This window comes from Grus americana, chromosome 3 (genome assembly GCF_028858705.1).
Source record: "Grus americana isolate bGruAme1 chromosome 3, bGruAme1.mat, whole genome shotgun sequence".
Lineage (NCBI taxonomy): Eukaryota > Metazoa > Chordata > Aves > Gruiformes > Gruidae > Grus > Grus americana.
The window spans coordinates 51,391,005-51,414,277 of NC_072854.1; the positions used below are offsets into that span (position 1 = coordinate 51,391,005).

General features: G+C 37.5%; 1 protein-coding gene across 1 annotated transcript in view; it reads right to left on the reverse strand.

The window, feature by feature from the left end:
- Positions 1-23,273, reverse strand: part of CDK19 (cyclin dependent kinase 19) — a 130,890-nt gene that overhangs the window by 20,420 nt on the left and 87,197 nt on the right. Inside the window, exons 5-6 of the mRNA XM_054819815.1 lie at positions 16,309-16,366; positions 14,749-14,880 (exon numbers count right to left, since the gene is read on the reverse strand). Coding sequence (XP_054675790.1) covers positions 14,749-14,880; positions 16,309-16,366 — 190 coding nt within the window. The remainder of the gene's footprint in view (positions 1-14,748; positions 14,881-16,308; positions 16,367-23,273) is intronic.

Genomic DNA, 23,273 nt, shown 5'->3' on the forward strand with positions numbered 1-23,273 from the left:
CAACCTCTATTTCAAAAATCTGTCATTAATATGCTTTTCAAAAATAAATCTATTTTGGACAAGAACATTAGTTTCATGTACAGGAGAAGAAATTTCTAGATTACATGTATTCATTCTAGTTGCTACTGTCATCAACCATCTTTGTGCTCTATGTGACCCAAATGCTTTATTATGCATCTTAAAATGAAAGTGTGAATTTGTTAGTGAGAAGATTACTAGCAGAAAAGAAACAGATTTGCTACATTGACAAATACGTGTCTGGGATATAATTCTGGAAAAAAGATGTGGAGATCAGATGAATAATGAACATAGAGTGCTGAATACAAGAGTGTGGAGATATGCGTAGTAATTGAGGTTAAGCTAGATGACCCTGGGAAACCTTTTGGATTTTATCAAATTTAATAGCGTAAATATAGAAAACAATTTACCCCTATCTTATAGGTCTAAGAGATAAAAAAAATTACCAAAGCGGAGTTTGGTTTATTACATTCAGACTAAAGAGAACATCAAAAGAAATCTCATTTGTTACCTGCATGCAACTACTCTGAGACTCAAAACCCCACCTGCTGCCAATGGTGGTGTGTGGCTCATGCCACCTGTGAGACACATGGTCTCCTGAAGAAAGCAAGAAGCACTGCTCTCTATGTAGGGAATGAAAAAAGAGCCATCACACTCATCTTTGCCAAAACAGGTCAGTTCCATTTCCACTATGTTACAGGTGCGGAGCTCAGGGTGCCCCAATTTAAAAGCCTTTCTCCCTGCTTCCTTTACAGGAAAGTCTGATAACATTTCATTCATTCGACAGGATATACCTTGCTCTGTTCATGACTTCACTTTCTCAGAGTTTTATCTTCATTTTCTTATTAGCCTTATCTGCATGAAAACAAGATCTTTAGCTCTTGAGATTTTATCTGCTCAAGCAGCTAATGTAGCATATTAAGCACAATTGCTGCCTGAGTAGTAGGCATAAATTATCTACTCCAGAATGGAAATTACTTATTATTTGAAGAACAGCACCTTCATTTAGCAGTAGCTATTCACTCATTTTCATTCTAGATAGCAAACCCTTGTGGAGATGGTTTATCTAGAGGCCAAAGGGCTTGCAGCCCTCTTGGTTTTCATGGCTTTCTGCTGTGCTCACTGTCCATCACATAGAGAGGGAGAGGCTGTGCCCACTGCTCATTCTTCTATTCATTACTGCTGTATCTAGACTGACCTTTTTCTTTTAAAGAAGAAAAATCTAGAATTATTGTTGACAGCAAAGCTGAACTGACAAATCTCCCTGATGTGACACAGCAAACTCCCAAACTCTGCTCCTCTTTCATGAGCTGAACGGTGCGAGAGCAGGACCACTGTGGCAAGTCATTCCCACTTCCTGACAGAGAGCACGCTTGAAACCCTTTGAGAATTCAGAAAGACAGACATTGTACCAACTGGAAGTTACATCTGAATAAACACTGGTAACTCCCCAGCTGGGTGGTGTATTTTCTATGGGATGGCATTACTGGACAAGTCAAGCATGAGAATACTTTAATCAGTCATTATATTCTCTAGAAGTTCATAGTGCTGGGGTTCAACCCTTTAGATTTCTTGCCAGATACTCTCCAGCTTCAAAGAACTAATATAAAGTAACCCAAAATACTTAGGACAGAAAACCCAAAGCTTTAGTTTCCATAAGTTAAGATTAAACAGCTGGAAAAGGTCTTACAGCCATGCAGCTCAAGCAGGTCAGGGTCTTCCCTTTGTGAATCTAACTTTTATGTAACCTGATCTTGAGCACATCCTTGGCACATACTGAAACCATTCTCAAAGTTAATGATTTTCTGCCAAGTTTGGCTAGCCCTTTTTTTTTTTTAATAACATTCACAATTTACAGTAATTATTTATCACGTGGCATTTTTTCTACCAGGAACACCTCGTTAAATTCTGGCAAGTTTAAAAGCTTCATCAATACAAGCAGTCCTAATAGGTATTTATCTCCTACATTGTTCACATTAATCAACCAAATACAAACTTCAGCTCTAACTATGGAAAAATGTGTCAATAATTAGTGATTTCTCTATCCAGTGCCATTTCATGTGTTTTCAGTTTGTGGTCTAAATCTCTAAAAGAGATTAACGATCATTCCATCTCTTCCAAATCTATTCCAAATAAGAAGTAGTACCCCTCAGAAGTGGGCATTTGCAGGGGCAAAGCTAAACTACATAAGCAGTATTTTTCGAGTACAATCAGTCTAGTTCACATCATCTCCCTCTAGCATGAGAGGAATTTCTTATAATTTCTTATAATGCTGTATAACAATTTCATTATAAATAAAATTTCTTTTTAAAAGCAACCACCAAAACCAAGTGGCAAAAATGATCCAATAATTGGTTCTCTGCTGCCCCCTCCATTAACAATCAAGAGGGTGAGTTGTCTCATTGCTCCTGAGCCAAAGCTAAATCGAAAACTGGGACACAAAGGTCATACAAGGTTGCACTGGATACTAAATGTTTTCCCATCTGATGTCCCGGGAGGATCCTAATAAATTTACCAGAGTAACACAACCATTCCTGTAAGGATGGTTCTGTTTCCTACAGTCTCTTCTACTGTCATTAGGCTTCAGGAATGATCCATTGTAAAAGGTTTTTACTATTTCTTGGGGTTTGGGTTGTTTGTTTTTGGGTTTGGTTTTTTGTTTTTGTTTTTGTTTTTTAACTTTGCCCTCCAAGACATCCAAGATTCCCCCTTTCTCCAAGTTTATGCTGAACCTGAGTGCAAGCCAATTTTGCCCCCGGGCTCTGGAAAGAGGGTTGGGAGTGAAGGCCTTTGTAGCATACTCCTTTCCCTAAACTCACCAAACAGCTTGCTCAGGTCCCATTCAAACCTATTCACCAGTGAAATATCCTTCCACTGTAACAGTATTTCTCAAGTACTACATTATTTTATAAAAAGGGAAAAAAAGCCTTTTAAAGATACTCACTTGTGGTTGGTAAACAGACTTTCCATATATATGTCTAGGAGCAGAGATTATTAGAATATTTGTATGGCTGTCCATGTCCCCGTTTTAAAACCTGTGACTCTAATAGCTTTATAGGTCAGCTACTAAAGCTGAGAAAATCCTGCATGCCCTGCTCTACTTTAGCGCTGTGGCCAAGGAACAAGTATAAAGGATGCTGACATAGCTGTTTTGATGATAGGGCTGATTAAACAGACAAATGCTCATGTATTCTTTCCTTTCTATGGCACGATAATCTCATTTCTGTACTTGTTCCAATATTTTGGAAACATTCTTTAAGAATATTACAACCATTTAAGACAATAAGACAATTTATTGAGCAATAGCCTTGATTCTCAAAATGAAACATCTTTTCCCATGCATATTAACTAAAATGTTTCACTGAAGACAGGATAGAGTCCAAGAAGAAATACTTTATGTTTCTTAACTACATCCAAGAAAAAAAAAAAAAAAACATAACCAAGCTCTTAGCCTCATATAATTCTTTAATAAAATTCTGTTAAAAGAAAGTAAGTCAAGAATTGCAAAACATCTGTTTAGCTTCAATCCATCTGAGGAATTCATCACTAGTGAGGTTTGGTTTAGTAGCATCAGTACTTCAACCAACCTGCTTTTTTGTTCATTTGTCTTGAACACAAAGTCTACACTTTAGGACACGTCCAAATGCTGGTAAAGGAAGCAAACAGCAGAGGGACACCAGAATACAGCTTCTCTATGTCCATCAAGGGCTCATGCAACCACCAGGGTAACCAAAAGCTAGTTAGCACTGCCTTAGCCCTAACAAGCTAAGCCAGGTCAGCTGTAAGAGCTACAACATTTATATAACATTCACCAAAACTTTCAAATCAAGGTGAGGACAACAAATACACCAACAGACTGGAAACCTGAATAGGGGCTGCACAGGCAAACACGTGCCTATTTTTTTCAAATAAATGTCAATTGGTCTAATGAAAAAAGTATAACCTCTGTATAAAAAAATCTTGCATCTCATGCTGAGCATAGCAGCGGTTTCTAAACTTACCTGGCATCGTTATAGACAGTGATCTAGAACATAGAGATACTATAGAAAAAGAGTTTATTAATTTTCACACTGGTTTTAAATACCTAGAAATTTGATTTAGAAGAATAATATATCTTTAAAGAGGAATCTCTCCTTTCTTTGGTCCAAGAACGTTAACAAAACATACCTGTTGCTATCACACACACAGAGTAGGGAAAAGGTCTTCCCTTTTGTACGTGAAGGTCCTGATTGTTATATGTTCCATTTAAACTTTAGTCCGCAAAATAGAAAGTCAAGGCAAGAGTAGTTACTAGCCTTTTAAATGTGACACTTTCTATGAAGAACTGAGAAGGGGGTCAAATATTTACACATGACGGGCTTTTCATGGGGAAGCAAAAAGTGGTGTCAGTGGGGTAAGGGTCAGAAATTTGCTATCACTCACTGGTAAATTAGGCAATGGTTACTGGTCTCTAACAAACAACATTTCATCAGAACTTGACTGAAGAACAGAAGTTTATACTGTAAAGCCACAAAAATGACTTTTCTGTAGGCAGAAAGAATACCCCTCAGTAGTCTGAAGGATGCTCACGGCCAGCCAAACGCATATCTAAGAGCAGTGTTTTATTTCAAGAGTGCATAAGCTCCTGTGCCATGATACAGAGTCAAGATAATTAAAAACTTTTAAAGGCAAAACCATATTAATTCAAATTAGTGATGAAATCTATTATCCTCACACTTTTTTTTTTAACCCGTATGCCTCCATCCTAGCCTTTTAAATTAAGCTGTCCTCTTTTCATGTTTGTACTAAGAATTTAATGCATTTCAATTACTACAACCTTAAAAATTTTGAAGCATCTTGACTGAAATTCTGAGTTCACTGAAATCAACTGTAATTTTCTACAGAGCTTTAGTGGGCCAGGACTACTTCATTCTCTCTAAACGGAGTTATTTTACACTGTCAAAATATTTATTTTCCCACTTAAATTTCTATTCCTCAGTATATCAGCGTGGATCATATGATTTCAGACTTCTGCTGTGCATTAGACACGTTATCTAGATTGCAACATTACACTTAAATTACTGTGGTAAGATTGACATCACAGGTACAATAGATTTAATATGGGGAGTGGCAGTAGGACCAGAGGCCCTAAGCAGTCCTCTCGTGCAACAAAAATACAGTTGCAAACAACGAAACCCTGTTAAAGAACTTAGATCATTAATTTACAGAACTTCACATCCAAAAGTTTAGAAATTCCAGGTTTATAGTTCTATATGCAACCTTGTATTTTCCTTGTGCAGACTATTTACTGAAGACGACAGGAATCCTCAAGGCAGGGAAAATGCAATCTTACCAAAAATTGCACCATAGAGCATAAGAATTCAACTTTTACCAACATCAGTAGCTCAAGAATTAAAATTTTACCAGCATTATACTGCTTTTGTAAGGATTTTCAGTGCCTGTCTTCCCAAATGCTCCTGTCCACGCTCCCAAATCCTATATACCACATTTTTTTCATCAGCAATTCTTTAACTCTTCAGTTGTGTCTCCAAGACTACTACTGTATCAACTGCAGATGAACTACATTAGCTAGCAGTAGAGCAGGCTAACATCCCTGAGAGACAGCACAGAGCGATGGTTGCATGAATGCAGAATAGAGTGATGGTTGCATCTTCTTTCTCCTCTTCTCTCCTTTCAGTTCTTCCAGAAACTGGGGTGGGCTCCAGCCTCAGGGCAGGGAATTAGGTCACTGGCATAAGTGCGGGGTTCTGGCAAGGAAAGTGTGTTACAGCCTCATTTTCTCCCTTAATCCTAAGTTTTCAGACTTGTCAGAGATGGCAGAGGGTTATTACTTTTATGCCAACTCCAGTATCTCCAAGATGTAGTAAAGTATGTACTGCTACTTTTGTTCCAGCAACAGCAGTGCTTATACCTCAGAGGGTCCAAGAGGTACTCTGGCAGGCTGCCAAAGCTTTTCATGGAAACAAAAGTAAAAAAGAAAAATGTTCTTTCAGTGACAACTCATCAAAAGCACAAGGAATGTAATGAGTGACACAAAAGGCAGCTTTGTAGCCTCAGGGCTACTTCCCCCTACCAAATATCAAACAACTGCAGCAAGTAAAGGAAGTGTGAAAGCTTTTCACTGCAAAGGTCACAAGTCTCTCTTATGCTGCAAAGTATTAGGCAGGTCTAATACAGAAATTGTTACCATTTCCTCCTGTAACAATGAAAGAATTAAGAACTGGCAAGATATGCCATTGTTTGGTAAAACAGTAATTACAAAGCTTTTCAGGGAACATCCACAGCTTTGCATTTGCAAAATTTTCATATGAAAAAAATGATTGCTCGGATCACCTGATCATAGGACTGGAAAGCCAGGAAGTCCTGATTCCTAACTATGGTGCTTTAGCATTAATTTCCACCCCCTCTCCATTTTTTCCCTATCTTATTCCATTGCTGCAGGTAAGTGTCCAATACCATATAACTTATATTGTACTAATAGCACACCATACTAGAAATTGTTGCCATTTTCTGTGCTCTTCTGAACTGTAGCAAATGAGAGCAGCACTTATTCATTGAAAGGGAAATACACTTTTTTTTCCTTCTAATTAAATGCAGAATATTTTAACAAACCAGCTTTTCTGTACACAGCGCAGCTCTTTGGAGGTTAACTCCACGCTAAACAAAGAGGGACAGTGAGTTTATAATCTGTTGTGTGCTCTCACTTGGCTTGTGTCATTAACTATTACAACTTTTTACTAGGTCCAACACATCAACACTTTCAGAGCTAACGTAAGGTGAGCAAAAGGCCTGCTATCTGGTAGATGGAGTTATAACAAGGAACATGTGTGAAGAGTATTTTCCTGGCCTGTTCCAACCCACAAGCCATGACAGTCTTTTCTGGGAGTTATTAAAGCTTTTGATGTCTACCTTCTTTCAGTCAACAGAGAGGAATGCACATGAAGAAATCTTGCCTCTTAGCACAGTCAGAGGAGCTTATTTGTCCTTCTAAACAGAGTGCTTTACAATATCTTAACATTCCTGTTACGAAGGGGTTCAGCCTTACGGCTATTTCTAATAAGGCACTGACAATAACTCTGACATAATTATAAGCAACTCCATTGGATAAGCAATGAAATAAACTGCTGTGAAATGTATTTCTGCTGTCAATCACAGCTACTGCCAAGAAGTCTACTTGTGAAGCAACCCCACCTGTCCTGAGAACAAGTCATTCTACTCAATCAGCGCTGTAGTGTTGAAAGTTTCAGTTGATATTGCTGAAATAATTGTGCCTGAAGATCAAACTGATGGATTAGCTAAAAAAAAAAAAAAAAAAAAAAAAAAAATTCCTCTGCACCAGAAGTACGCATCTTGTTATGATAGTAGGTACTTGGTTTTCAGCCAAAATCAACTTTGGTGAGGGAACTTTTCAGATACGGTAGTAAACAGAGCACATTAAAAGTCTTCGTTACTGCACTAGTTACTAGGGTAAAATGTTTATGGAATCAGGTTTTACAACAGACAACCTTTTGGATCTTTACACAGCAACCTCATGTTTCATTTAAGAAAATGAAATCAGCCTTTAGTCCATTGCTTTGTAAAGAAAGCCTTAAAAATAAAACCAAATCAAACATCTTTGAGATGCAAGTTCAGCTCTGCACCAAACCATCCATCTGCTCATATATGAAAGGAACAATGTATTTGCAGTATATCCCAAAGAATCACAATGTAGCCCAATGGACATGTACAGAATGGAATTGAGTATGAAGAGAAAGTGAGAAAAATGCACCTCCTAGCCTTCCCCAAATGCTGAGTCATGCTTTCTCACGTCATCATTCATGTTCCATTTCCACATTAGGATCCATTCTATGACAGACATTGCAAGAACTCCTGCCTTACTTCCCTAAATCTTTTTTTAACTGAGCTCACGGTGTAGGTTGCTCGGGAAGGTTAGATAGGTTTGCCTGGTAAAGGGCAAAGTCAGTGAGATACAAGGGAAGAAAAAGCTTGCTCATATAAGAGGCGCTATGGTTATTAACAATTGGGAACAACATGAAGCTGATACTCTGAGGGGAAAAATAATTAAGAGGAAAAAGAAACAAACTGAGACTATTACCAGCAGGGAGGGGTTTTTGGCCCACAAATCACTGACGATTTTTGATGTACACGGGACTAAGCATAGATGGGCTTTTGATGGCACCTCTTGCTCAGAAGTGGTTTTTAATCACAAATCTATTACTATAGAGGATATTCTGTCTTCTGAGTATTTTTATGTTATTTTTCCTGCTCTAAAATGATCCATGCACAGTTAAGTCATAGTAATGATCACGCAATAGCAAATCTGCCCAAATATTGAATAAAAAGGCAAAAGCACCTGGTTCTTCTCTTCATAAGTTTTGCAAGAGAGAATCATGAATGTATGCAAAAGTATTGGGTGACCACAGGTGGAAGTTTACAGGTTAATTTGCACAGCGATCTAAATCGGGACAATCAGCAGATTTTAGTTGTGATTGAAGATCCAGTGGTTTGGGGTTTTTTTTCCCCACTTCTTTTTAATGTCCATTATGTGTATATTTCTCAAGCCAACTGCAGATGCTAAGTGACATCCCAGGTTCTTGGACAAATTAATCCATTCACTGAATTAACAAAAATAATTCATAACACACTTGTACTGCAGCTCCCTATTGTCATTAACTGATTTTATCTTCAGGACAATACCATTAGGTAGCACCCCCACTTTATACGTAATGAAACAACACATGGGATGGATTAAATCACATGCTGTAAGCTACATACAACACTTGGGACTGAATCGGTATTTAAATCAAAGTCTCCTGAGACCACCTGACTGTCCTAAGAGATGGAACTTTACTGCCTGCCCCACATTAGAGTATCTCCATTGGTTTTACAACAGCAGAGACAGGTCTGACCCAGTGCACTGTTCTCATCCTCCTGACTAGTAAACCAGTGCACACTCAAACACACCTCTTGGACTCTTCAGAGTTGACAATGGTTGCCTGCTTTACCAGCTCAGTTCCAGACATCAACATATTTGAGAAGCAAGAACAACAGAGCAGTTAGAAGAAGGCAGGAACTAGTATGCTAGATCTCAAAACAGTTAATGTGTTGAAGTGTGTAACAAACCTGTGGACGATATTCCCAGAGTTGCTGTCAGCATCTCAAGCTTCCTGAAATACTTACTAATGTAGCTTTAAAATGTTCTATTTAAGTGACCTAATAATCCTTTATAAAAACTTAATATTTCTTAGGTGATTGCAGTGATAAGATTGTGGAGTGTAGTGAATGCCTTTTTTTTTTTTTTTTAAGAAGAAACTTGAATAATATTAGACACCACTGTCAAACAAGAGGAAAAAACAGCAGTAAATCATCCAGCACCTGCAATAGCTAGATAAGAGAGCAACAATTAATCTTTGGTATTAAAATATTTTGCCTCTCAGAAAAAGCATGAGAACAACTGTGATAATCAAAATGAAGAAAGTTTACCACATGCCAGAATAAGTTTACCACAAAATATCATCTGAATCCAATTATTTCCCATGTCGTATAACATTGCCCAGGGCATGAACAAGGCTCCCTTCCCGGTGTAGCCCGAGTTTTTCTTTTCAGAGCGCATAAATGAATCTTTTCCAAACTTCTCTACTTTTCTAGTTTTTTCACAACCCCTTCCCCCCAAATCACCACCTCTCACAAACAGGAACGTGGATCCCTATGCAGCAAACGGAAGCTGACTGACTATAGATTTGCTCTTCTTAATTCTCTCTCACAGATGTTTAAAAGCAGTCCCCATACTCTCATGGCTCCACAGACCACAGGTGGGAACCTCCCCTGTACATTTTTCCTGAAGACTTTTCAATCTTTTGGTTGGCCCCTTTTATAATGTCTGGTTTACCAGATTTTCCAGATAGGTCTTATTTTTCCCTCCTTCCCCCAACCCTCCCAGAACAAGAGACCAGAAGAGCTTTAGGCATCGGTCCAAGATTTCCAGAGGCCCCGCAGCCCGGCCAGCGTGCCAACAATCTGCGCACACAGTAAGGACATCTGATGCACTCAGAACGTGTGGGACTCGCTGCATAGGCAATATGGAACACATATGCACATATTTCCATCCTAAATCCTACATAATACACCCCAGATACCTCCCTCTCGTTTTTCCCCTCCAAAAAGTCGAACGGAGTTGTTGAAACTCTGACGGATCCCAGCATTCGTTATAAATTCATTCCCTCTGATATACCTAATATTTTCCTGTGACATTTGCTTTCAAAGGCATTTTGGTATCTGCTTATACCTTTCACACATTTCCAGCTTCCATAACCATATGTTAGTCTGGAAATAGAATGAGGTGACAGTGCACTGCCCAAGCTCTGAATTACAGTTTCTCTATACCTCAATCTTGTTCAGGCTGGTAAATGCAGTTGCCACATGGCCATTTCTGACATTCCTGCTGACTTACAATCTCAACAAGTGAGGAAAGGTAACTAAGCAATAGAGATTTCTTGGGTTCTCTGATTTATTTTTTTGCAATAAATAATCCCATCCTTTTTTGGAGCAGGGCAGTGGTTTAGTCTTGCTTATGGGGGGTTGAATGATCACTCTAAAGAACTCTTTTGCCAACAAAATCCAAACCATCTAAAATACTATAAGCCATCTGATGCCATTTATCAAACATACTATTTCTTTAATTAAGGCAAGTGGTAAAGAGAGGTAAGATAACATGTTCTTGTTTGATAGCACTGCTAACTATACAAGCTGCAACTCAATAAAACCCAAGCCTTACTTATGCTATTTCCTTGATATTATGGTACAAGATGCCCCAGAATGAATCGTGGTAGAGACTGGCACATGCTTTCTTAAAAACCTATGACGAAAAAGAGTTACTACTTACTTTTTTTACTAAAACATTCTTTTCTATTTTGATGTCCCCAGAATGAAAAAAGAAAATCTGATTAATGTCTCCTTTGAAGCTGCAAGCCAGCTTACCTTTTCCTTCAGTTTGCCACAGTAATTTCCTTTACTTAAAATTGTAGTGCAGAAGTCTTTGCCCATCAATGAAAGGAGCACTGTACCTTGCTACTTACTTTAACCTTTTTTCTTTAGTATTTTGAGTATAAAGACATTTTCTGCTGTGCTGGAGACTTTCTAAAAGTTCAGTAATTTTATTAATGTTTCCATGATTGCAAACATTTTACATTTTCGCAGTTACTTGGTTTCACCTGTAGCTTATTCAAGTTACTTTTTTACTTCTTTGCTAGAGTATATAGGATCTGATGAACACATGAGAACAGATTCTGCTTTTAAATTATGGTGCTGGAAACACAGACCAACTTCCACAGGCTACAGTAAATTTAGTACAGATTTATATTGTGGTAACAGAACAGAAAGTGACCTTTGGCTTCTACAGCACCATTTTCCCCATTTGCATTCATCTGGTACGATAGTTGCTTGTAACTATGGTAGCAGATTATATAGGAAACTTTTTTAACAAGTAGGGCTTAGATTATAAATGTTCACAGTTCAGAAAACCAAATATTATTCCCCATGAAACTCTAACATGGGCTTTTTACTATCCTTTTAACATGCAGAAAGCAAAAGCTATTTCTGGTTTTCAGCAACAGTATTTTCCTGACTCCTGTATCTTCTTAAAACACGATGTTATATACGTGATGAACAACTACTTGTTCTACAAGCAAATAAATGAAAAGTAGAATATTTCATTACTATGAAGGAACAAATTAAATAAAGGGGAAAGTGTCACTGAAAAATAACCTCTAAAATAATGAAATATGCTTAATATATTGTTTTATGTAATACATAGTTCTTTCTAAACAGACTGTATTTAGTCCAATTGTTCCCCAAAGTTAAACCCACAAAATTTAACTAAGATCAGGTCCAGAAAACAAAGACAAAAAACCTGAGACAAAAGTAAAATTCTAATTTCATTCTTTGATCATGTATGACAATTACTTACATGCAATCAAGCATACCTAAAAGTTTTATTACAAGAAAAACAAAACCAAATTGGACACTAGAGTAGACAGTATCAAGGATATTACAGATACACTGCTAATTAACATTATATGTGAAGCTAAGGAACAGAGTATTAGATACAGAATACAGAAATATATTTAAAATACAATAAAATCAAGACCAAGCCAGTAAAAACCTAACCAAACACATGAATTATGTAGCAACTGTTGGGCAACGTTCAGTGTGTTGCAGTAGAGAACTGATGACAATGCATTCCTAGTAAATTCAAACAAAAATATTTCTCACAATGACAGAACTGGAAGAGAATCGACTAAAGCTGGCATGACATTGCTTTTAGCCTGATTTTACTGATATTTACTAATTACACAAAACTATATATTATATAAAAGGCATAAGAAAATAGCTACGGAAAATAAGCAGCTATACCAAATGGCCTGTCATTTCCTTTTTCATAAATTGCTGTATCTAATCACCTTTCTTCTGAATTATTATTTCCAACTGAAGAGCAGTTAAATGAGACTCTTATATAATTAAGAGTTATTACTAGAAGTGATACATTAAGGCTCCTGAGAATTATGTAATATTAAGAGATGTTAAAATTCTATTTCTTACACAGAGATTTAAGAGAGAGCTTTAAGAGTTGCATCCTTTGCCAAAAACATTAGCATTCAAGTTAAACTCTCACTAGCATGCGTAGCTCATTAAGATTGCCTTTTTTTAAGTGCACATAATGCTAGAAGCAAAACACAAGTCTGGGCTCAAACTGCATGAACATCACTGCTGTCATTTTGTTACCCACTTCTTCCCTTTGCTTTAAAGCTGCACACAGATCACCTCCGGGTACCTTTATTCTTTTCTCTCCAGTTACATGCTCCTCTAATCCTTCAGTCAGCCTACAAATCTCACCTTGCAACTTTCCTTGTTTTCATTTCCATATTTTTTACTTTGTTTTTTGAGTGCCCTCAGCACTTGCACTGCACACCCGGTTACTATATGACCTGTTCACACCCCTCCTAGGGATTCACTGGTGTGGGAAATAAAAGCCTCAGAAAAAATAAACTACTAGCAAAACCAGATCTCTCTGAAGCATCATCATCCTCTAAAGTTTGATAGGGATTCCTTGTCTGTGTTTTAGTATAGAATACAGATCCCTCAGGGCAAGAACCAAGTAATTTATGGCATAATTTAAAAAAACAGCGGCATTATACTAATTCATTCTTCAAAGAGGTATCCTGAGATAATGGTACATGTCACTTACCTAAATCTGCAAACAATATGCTATCTATCAAAAATATGTAACTGTCAGTTATGGTAACTTCCCAGTACCACGCACACAGGTCACTCAGTAATCTGGTCGACTTGCATCCATGTTTCACAAAATCAACATAGTCAGGGCAGTTTAAGCATCTAATTTACAGGTGTTTAAGGAAATTCTGTTGGTATTTTCTTTAAACACTTCTAGTAACTGTTTTCACCCACTACAGGGTGCAGCAAACAGAGACTTTAGAAGTTAGCATCCCAGTTTGCATGGTGGCAGATGCAAAGCAGACCCTAAGAGTCTGCTTCAGGCAACGTGGGATTGTGCCATAACCATGGGGGTTGGGGCACTGCAAGGCTCCATCCCCAGCACCCACTGGAGAAGATACCCTGCGAAATCAGAGGCCTCAACCGAGACAGAGCACCAGAGGGAGGGTGCTGCCACCCAGGACTCGGCCTGCAGGGTGACACTGGCCTCACAGTGGGAGATACAGGCTGGCTGGGGCAGGGAATCACTGGCAAAAGGAGCTGTGGGAGGAGGTGAACAGGCTCTGTAGCATCATGAAGGATAAACAGGACACTAACGGGGTCACCTCAGGGACCTTGCAAAGGTTTCTGGAGGATATTGGGGTAAATCTCTTTCTACAAATACTACATGTGTCATCTTTCAGATCTGCTACTCAGGAAAAAGGAAGAAACTGGTTGGGGATAAACAATGGTAGCCTTGGCTGGAACAACCATGAAATGGTGGAGTAGTGAAGGCAAGCAGCACAACACGGTGTTTTGTAACTCTCTGAACAAAGGCCCACACAGCATCTCAGAAAACTTCTATAACAGAAAAAGCCACATATAGGAACGATTTAATCCTGTTAACAGAGGAACATAATCATTCAGACAGGATACCTCCTGTGCATCTCAGTGCTTTTATTCTCCACGCAGCTAGGCACCGAGGCTGATTGTGCTTATGGACCTTACTAAGGGGGAAAGAAGACAAGAGCCTGGCCACCAGCATTTCCTGAACATGGAGTTCCATAAGTCGTCAGGAGTGAATGATGTGCAGATTGTGCACAGCGCAGGAGACTGCCCTTCTCCAGCCACACACTTCATAGAAGCATCTGGGCATGAAGCGCCCTAGAAGAATGCCACTTTAACAGCCATAGCTCTCTCCCTTTTGAAGGTTTATGAGATCACAAGATTTCTGAGCCCATATCAGAAAGCCATAAAAAACAATGCAAAGAATATTTTTAAACATACCAAAACAAACAACACATTTTGAATACGTCTAACATTAACCTTAACTCATATTGAAAAATAAAAGCATAGTCCTCAAAGTTTCAATCTGGATTAATCTTTTACGGATTGGATCAGACTCTATATGCTGCTACTTCAGGAAAAAAACTAGCTGGTCAGCTGATCATCATATCTACTATAAGGCTACCCTCCTTTACAAAAACTTAAAGGTAAACCCATTTCTTACACAGAACTTACCAATGGCCTTTGTGTAATGCCTGGCTCCAAGTAACAGCTCTGGAGCTCTGTACCAGAATGTCACCACAACTGGATCCAAGTCTGCCAATGGCTTCAAAGGGGAGTTGAACAATCTTGCAAAACCCATATCAGCTGGGGAGAGAAAAAAAAAATAGGAAAAGAACATTTAAAATTTTAATACAAATAAATCAGAATTTAACAGTATTGCCAAAAAGCAATTATAACAAAAGTTCAAAACCATTAAAACTTACAAATCAAAGTTTTTAAGAAAGCAACACATTACTCAATGATACTTGGCTGAATTTATCTAAGGCTAAATTCCATTTACTTCATTTATAAGACTATGAAGGATGACATTTGAATGTTTTCATCATGGTATTGTAAAAAGCTTTACATAACACAGACACCTGTTTATTTAAATAGAACTGTAACAGAAACCTGGTTAACTTAAGTAAATAGTAGCAGGTCTCTAATGTACATTTTATCTTTTATTTTTATATATGTTTACAAAACTGTGAGCCCTTGTGACTGCTATATATTTACCCAAAGTGCAAAACCAAAACAGTGTAGATTGTTTTGCACTATTTTTCAAAGTATGCCTCCTACTTCGTGTGGAGGAATGAACTTCAGAATCAGGAAAAAGTTTTTACCTGGGAATTAATGAAATTAGTGAGTGTACAGTGTTACAGAATTGTATTTTATATAAAAAAGAATGCTTACATTTAACTCATAAATTCTCTCTAGAAACAATCTTGTAAATAACATTAAGAAATGCAAAATGGGAAAGTACAAAATTTGGGTAGATATTCAAAACCACACACTTTAATGCAAGTCTGAAGTTCATCTTTCACACAACTTCACCTAAATCTTTTTGCTTGCAAAGTTATGAAATGCCAAGTATCATTTTCTTGCAGTTTCCCATACTAATACAAGCATATGAATCAAAAATGGTTAGCTGAACATTTTCAAATACAACAGAAATCAATGAGTAGAAAAGAGGTTCCAGTATATTATTTCTTTCCTGATGATTGCCACACGTTTTATAAAAAAAAGTATATATCCACATGACTAAGGCTTATAATCTGCACAGGTAATTGGATTTTGGATAAAGACCACCACAGTTACATGTGTTTCCCACCTTGACGCCTTTTGCATAGCGGTCCAAACCTTTGGACCGCTACAAACATGTGCATTGATGTTATTGATATAAAAATAATTAAGAACAAATACAATTTATAAATAACAATGTTATACTAACTAATCATAGTAGAAGTCAAAAGAACCCTGGCCATAGCTGTTGCTCTATGTGCTTATTACTTTCTTGTTTCTCACAGATGCTTTTATCTCACCAGATATCCTTGGCAAGCTTTATAAATGTCTAATAATATGTTTGGAATCTCTTAAGCTTGTAAACTCAGCAAATGAGATTTAAAATTTAACTAGATGTTGTGCATACATACACTCAAAGAATAATGAAGATTTGTTTCTATCTTACACTGAAGATGCAGTTTTTTTAAGTAATTCCTTAGCTGTGCAATGATATTTTCTCAAGATGTTTACCTATTTTGACTCTTCCTCTTTCAGGACCTTCACCCATTACCAGAATGTTTGCTGGTTTCTGGAAAACAAAAAGCAGAATATTTAGTTGACCAGCCTTTGATGATTATCTTCAAGAATAATAAAAATATGTACATTTATCACAAAAACATTTCTATAAATTTCCTTACAAGTCTAAAATTACCGTACCTTTGTTTTGCTGACATTTAGTTTTTATCCCTAGCTACCAATTTCACAATTAGAAAAACAGTAAAGTACATTGACATTTCACAGTAAGAAATGCAATCTTTAATTAAATTTGCATTTCCATTTTTACCAGAATGATCACATTCATTGGCGAGATTTTCTTCTACAGGAAAATTTGATAGCAGGCTAACATTTGTGCTATACAGCAATAATCTGGCAAGAACTACTTTTGCTAGTGTAACTTATTGAAAATGATGCCAAAACTTGGTATGCAAATGCATAGATGAGAGATGCTTTTGTTATCATCATATGTAACTACGTTTTTAGAGTTGTGCTTGTTTTTAGTGTACGAATGATAAAAATCACATTGGCAAAACCTTTTTTTTTTTCCACAAAGTTGATTTCACGCTATGAGAATTCATTTAAAACAGGAGTACACACAGACAGCTACATCCACAAGTTTTTGACAGTGTACACAGTGGCTTTACAAGTAGAACAAAACCTTTATAGGCATTTTATGCAATCTGCAGTTGTTTGTAACCAGCTGCTTGCAAACACCATATAAAATCTGCACATGACATCACAGCAATTGTTCTGCAATTAGGATCTAGGTTCCCTCAGATATCAATAGTCATTCCTTGGAAGCTTTTCCCCTATTGTGTTAACAGCTGTAAAGAAGTAAACAAGATTGAAAACATTGAGTTGAATGAAGAGATGCATAACTAAGTTTAAAAGCAGAATTTTGGGAAGGTTCATCCGAACATTAATTATATTTAAAATCTCTAATGCCTGAAGATGTCTGCTCGAGCAGGATTTGTTCAAGAATCTGAAAGAGATGTCCAGAAAGCCAACATCAGAATCTCACTTTCCCAGTTCTTAACACTGCCACTATTTACTCAAAATGAGACAAACGAAGGTCACTGATTTGGCTCAAAATTGCAAATCCTTAGCTTTTTTTAAAAAAACCCAACAAACCAACCAACCAAAAAGCACTACTTCACCTATTACTTCTCCTTCCCCAGGAAACTGTTCTCCCATCCCACCTCACCCCCCTGTGCTAGACATTGCTTCTTCCCTGGCTCCAGCCACAGCCTCTTTCCAACCCTGTTCCAGGTGCCATTGCCTATTTAACTGCCCCTTTTTTAATCTCAGGATAATTCTCAACACCATCCCTGACTTCTCATTCCCCAACACATTTTTGGAACCCTTCATGAAAGAATACACACTCCCTTCTTGGAGAATGCAACAGCTATTTTAATTGATCTTGAGTAAATGCTCACTAGCAAATCTAGAAAATATAAAGATGATGCTTGCTGTTAGCTGATGAAATCAACACTTCAAGGCAACTGGTCAGTCTCTGGCTTTATATTTATGTGTTACTCTGAATCGAATATTCTAGAGAACAGAACAATCTCATTCTGCATATTCAGAAACCAGGCAGCAAGGGAAGCATGCAAGTTCGCACTACACTTTACCTCTGTTATAAATCACATAGCTAAAATTGTCCCAACTGAGACAGCAAAATTCCAGTTTCCTTGTTGGAATTCTTCCCTAAAATACTGCCTAGCAAACTTGACTGAGAATTGAGTATGAATCAAGAACACTTCAACAGACCTTTACATTCAGGATTCGATTTTAGGCACCATAAAATGCATTGATTTGTCACAGGAACAGAGGTGACAAAAATGTCGTTACTGCACTGATTTCTAGTTTAGGTTTTTTTCTATAGAAGAATGATGTTGTAAGAGATAAACTGTATAACACCAGGAGATGCGTACTAAGATAAAACTTAAAATCTAAGCAGATACAACAGGATTCTCAAAACAAAACATCTCATAAGATTCATATTTTACCTGTAATATTATAAGATTCTTCAAGCAGCTATTTCTTCATAGAAAAAAGTTCTATTTTATCTGCTGACATAAACCACTATATTCACAGGATAGATCAGGTTGGAAAGGACCTCTGGAGATCATCAAGTCCAACCCCGCCCCCCCCGCCCCAAAGCAGGCTCAACTACAGCAGATTGCTCAGGCTTGAGTCCAGTGGGGTTTTAAACACCTCCAGGGATGGAGACTCCACAGCCTCTCTGTGAAACCTCGTCCTGTGTTTGACTACTCTCACAGTGAAAAAAGGTTTCTTCATACATTTAATTTATGCCCCTTGCCTCTTGGTCTTGTCACTGGATAGCACTGAGAAGAGTCTGGCTCAGTTTTCTTCACTCCCACTTATCAGGTATGGATATACATTGGTAAGAACCCTCCTGAGCCTTCTCTTCTTGAGGCTGAACAGTTCCAGCTTCCTCAGCCTCAGAAAGACACCCTGAACCCCTAAGCAACTTAGTGGCCCTATACATACAGGGGATACACTAGGTTAGAATCTATGGAAGCAGGGAACTTGCCTGTTTACATGGCTTAAAGCCAGAATGTTTTGAAGAGATGTTGTTCCATTTAAAATTTAAATCTATACTAATATTTAATCCACCGAGGATCAGAAGCCTGCTCAGGCAGCAAGCAGAGAAGCACGCTGCTTTATGAACTTACCATATTACATATCCATTAGCTCTTGTGAATCTTTCTCTCTGAGTCATGGAGGGGAGAGAGGGTCAAACAGAGAAGGAATAAAGTGTGAAACAATTGAAAGGTAGTCTTATTTCCAAAAGAGCAAGAGCTTCTTCTGAGGCACCACCACCAATGTGGAGATGACAGGCATTTCATGGATGGCATGCTGATGCCTGCAGGATCCCCACTGATCTGCAGACCGCTGTCTCAATAACAGCTTGCACGGCAGCAGCTTCCTGCAAGGTGAGAAGTCTTCATTCAAACCCGTTCCTTAAGTCAGAAGGAGAACACACTTGAACTTGCTTCTCATGTCCCACACAAGCAAATTACTGCTTGGTTATCAGCTACTAAAAAGATAAGAATTTTCTGAGTTCCTCTTGCTAATCAGAGCTGTTCTGGTTAGGAAAGCGTTTTCAACTGTAGGTACACTGAACCAGTCAAAGAGTAACACTAACCTGATAGGACCCATCCTTCTGAGATGAGATGAATGATATCCAGCTCCTGTGCCCACAAATGTTTACTTAATAAAAATAAACAGCTTCAGAGGAGCTTAAAACATAGGTCATGTGCTTTGTGGTTGTTTCATATAATAATGGCTTAAACACTGAAAAGTAAACCTCCTCACCTCCCCGGAGTCTTCACGATACGCAAGCCACGCTGAGAGCAACCCAACCCTCAGTGGCCTTGGCTAAACGTGTGGCACCAAGGCAGAGCAGCAGAACTTCAAGTGCTCAGTTATGGAGGAAAGACTTTGGCTTATTTCAGAGGGATTAATTTGGCATTAGAGATCCTCAGAAAAGTAGGTAAGGTAATGAAGGCTTCCATTGTGAGGTAAGTGAGAGGACTGCTAAAGGGAATGCAATCAACTTCTGCTTTTTAGAGAATGGAGAACATGTTAGTCTAATCTCTGGATATGTAGGGTTTTAAGTATCAAAACATTTTACTCTGAGACAGTCACTTAACAGTCTACTATAGAATCACAATCTAGTATAATATAGTTACTGGACAGCTGCAAAAATCAGATTAAAAAGTGGGAATCAGAGAAGTTAAAAAGCCCCGTACCTCATGTATGTTCAGGCTACATGCAAGGTATAAGGACCAGTCTCGTTCCTGAAACAAATCTTACTGCTGTCCACATGATGAAGAAAACAAGGTTTAGGTGGAAGAAAACATGAAGACCCAAGCAGCTAAGAGACCAAAACCTGACACAATAAACCATGTCTCTTTCTGAGAGGACATAATTTCATTCAAGAAAGTTTGAGACGCCCTGCTTAAAATTAACTAACTCCTTAGTAAAGGGTGAGGTAACTCAACAAGGACTACACTTCTGAGCCAGTTACATCCCAATTAATACCCTCTCTATTTTCCTCAAACTCTGCCCTTGCTGAGAACACAAAACACCAGCTGGGAAGCAAAGCGATGCTGCTGCATCTCCACCTATCTAGTTGCTATAGAAACAACAGAAACAGTAGGAGTGAGGAGTCTCAGATTTAAGATCAGTTATAAAAATGAACAGAGAAATCCCTGCTGAGAAATGCAGTTAAGGTTTTGACTGTCTAAAGAATATTTGCAGAAAGAGCAAGGTCAACAGCAACAAACAACTGGAGCAAAAACCTGAAATACCTGCAAAAAGGGATGTAGGTGGCAATAATTTAATGGGTTCTTTACAAGTAATAAGCATGGATAACATATTTACTTTTCTACAGCAGTGGGAGAGTGGGAATAAAGGAATTAACAGATCTTGGTGGGATAGAAATGAAAACACTGGGTGAACAAGCATGTTTTCATAAATAATAGAGGTATCATGAATAGGACTCATAAGGACATCCATGTTATCTTAATCAATATGCTTCCTATTTAAATATTTAGACAATAGATTAGAATAAAGGTTGAAGGAAAAGAAACCATCTATGGTTTTGAAAGAGCATAATGGGTCAAAACAGGAACAACAGCCTAACAATAGATGGCAATACTTTAGTTTTAGTGGTTATTGTTGTTATCTCCTCAAGTACAGCGTGACACAATTCTTCAGAGATCTACCACAGAATTACATTCTTGTGAGAAAACATCCATAGGGACATACCACTTTCCACACACCATTCATTATTGTTTATATCCAAACAAATGTGTTTCCCTTTTGGAATGTATCACTGGACAAAGAATAATCTGTAATTAAGAGGCTTCTATTGTAAAAGATATTGCAAGTCTTTTAGATAAAAGCTCTCCCCACAATTAAAGAAACTGGCTCACGATGAGGTCTTTTCAAGTCTCAATTATTCAAAAAAGTAATTGTAAACCACACACCGTTGACACACAGATGCACTTCCAATTTGCAAGCCAAAACCAAGAGCAGTGGTGATTTTGTCTTAGCTTTTAGCACACTGCTCTACAAATGACAAAGGTGCTAAGTGAGATGAGAGCGTTCCACTCCACGGGCACCACTCAAAAGACCACTCAGCCTTTAAGTTCAAGATTAAGAGGGAGCTGCAGGTTGTTCACAAAAATTTGCAAAGGAAGCTTTTGCCCTTCTCATCCACAAGGAAATGTAGGCACTTTCCTGCCTTAAGTCAATGCTATTCAAACCCAGACACTGTTTTCAGGTCAATATACTGGCATACCGGTACTAATGCTTTTGATAACAATTGATCCAATTAATGCAGGAATTAAAAAAGAAATGGTTCTAAAAAGATTTTATTATGCACTGCAAACCTCCAAATCATTATCACTGCCATTAGCATTACTTCCATATATTGAAATCTGTATAGAAAATTCGTTATCATCACTTCCCTCTCCTTTTTTAGAAAATCGTTCGTTCAACATTTTTCTGATACTGAAGACTGATACTAAAGTATACCATATAGAGTAAAATATCTTCACATCTGCTTCTCTTTACAAGCCCTACATACTGTGAACCCATATTAGAGTCACTGCTCTGATTACACAGCGTCACTTTCAACTTGTTTTTTTTCAGCTGTTAACTTTACAAAAAAAATCCCCTATTTCATTATATCTTTTACCTAGATTGGTAAATCCATGCAATTTTCTTCTACTGCTTCTCTCCTCTGTTAAAATGATTGACCTTGCAAAACAATATCATTAACAAATCTCATAAATATATTTATCCTTTAATTCAAATCAATAATGTTTCTACAGATATTATCAAATTGAGCAAGGCCAAAAATAAAGCAGCTTACTACAGCACATGATCTAAAAAGGCAGTAAAGTCACAAGGAATGCAAAAGGCTTTGAAACAGTACATCGTTCAAATTAAATAAAACTTGTTTAAATCTAGATAGGAGGGAAAAAAAACACAGAGGCAGACACATTAAGTAAATATATGCCAACACAGGAAGCAGAGAGTACCACAGAAGGTTTTTATAGCTAAATCTAAAAAAAAAAAAAAAAAAAAAAAAAAAAAATCAGTCCAAAAGTTTTGGCAATAAAAAATGAAAACACAAATGCGGACATGTAAAATTTTACAGCTAAGTGTCACCAGATTGTTATCTTTACATTTGAAAATGTACTTGATTATCATCAGAGGAACATCAGTGACAAATACATCTCAAATGTATTCATAGCATGCAGGAAAATAAATTTAAGGCATATAAACATATTTATTAATATGATAATAATACATACATGGTAACAATTATTTTTATCTCCACTCTTGCTTCTTATAAAAATAATTTTAAAATGAAACATATACAGAACTGATAAAGACATGTAGTGTGTACCACTGAGTGGGGAAAAAAAAAAAATCTTTTGCACAATTCTGAGAGATGGAAATTGGATATTTCATCATAAACCATGGTGTCAGATTATGCCAGGGACTTACGTATTGCACAGCTGCTGAACTGATATGGTAAAAATAATCATTAATTCCAGATACCAGAAATTCTAATAGCAACCAGAAGTGTAGAATTTACCTCAAGCTCTGGAACTGATCGTAAGTAGCTAGAAGTAGGAACAAACTGTACAGAAGATATCTGAAATATTTCTTTGGAATACCTTAGATAAAGATTTTGGTTAAACACATTCCTTGCCTGTATCCATTACGTGTTGATAGAGGAAAGGTACTGTTTTCATATCAAAGCTAGCTATCAAAGAAATCTTTTCAGGTTTATATATTCTTATCAAACTCCTCTATGAACAGAAAGCAAAAGGAAGCAGAAATACTGAAACTACGCCTACAGTGCAACCATAGATCTGCACATATTTAAA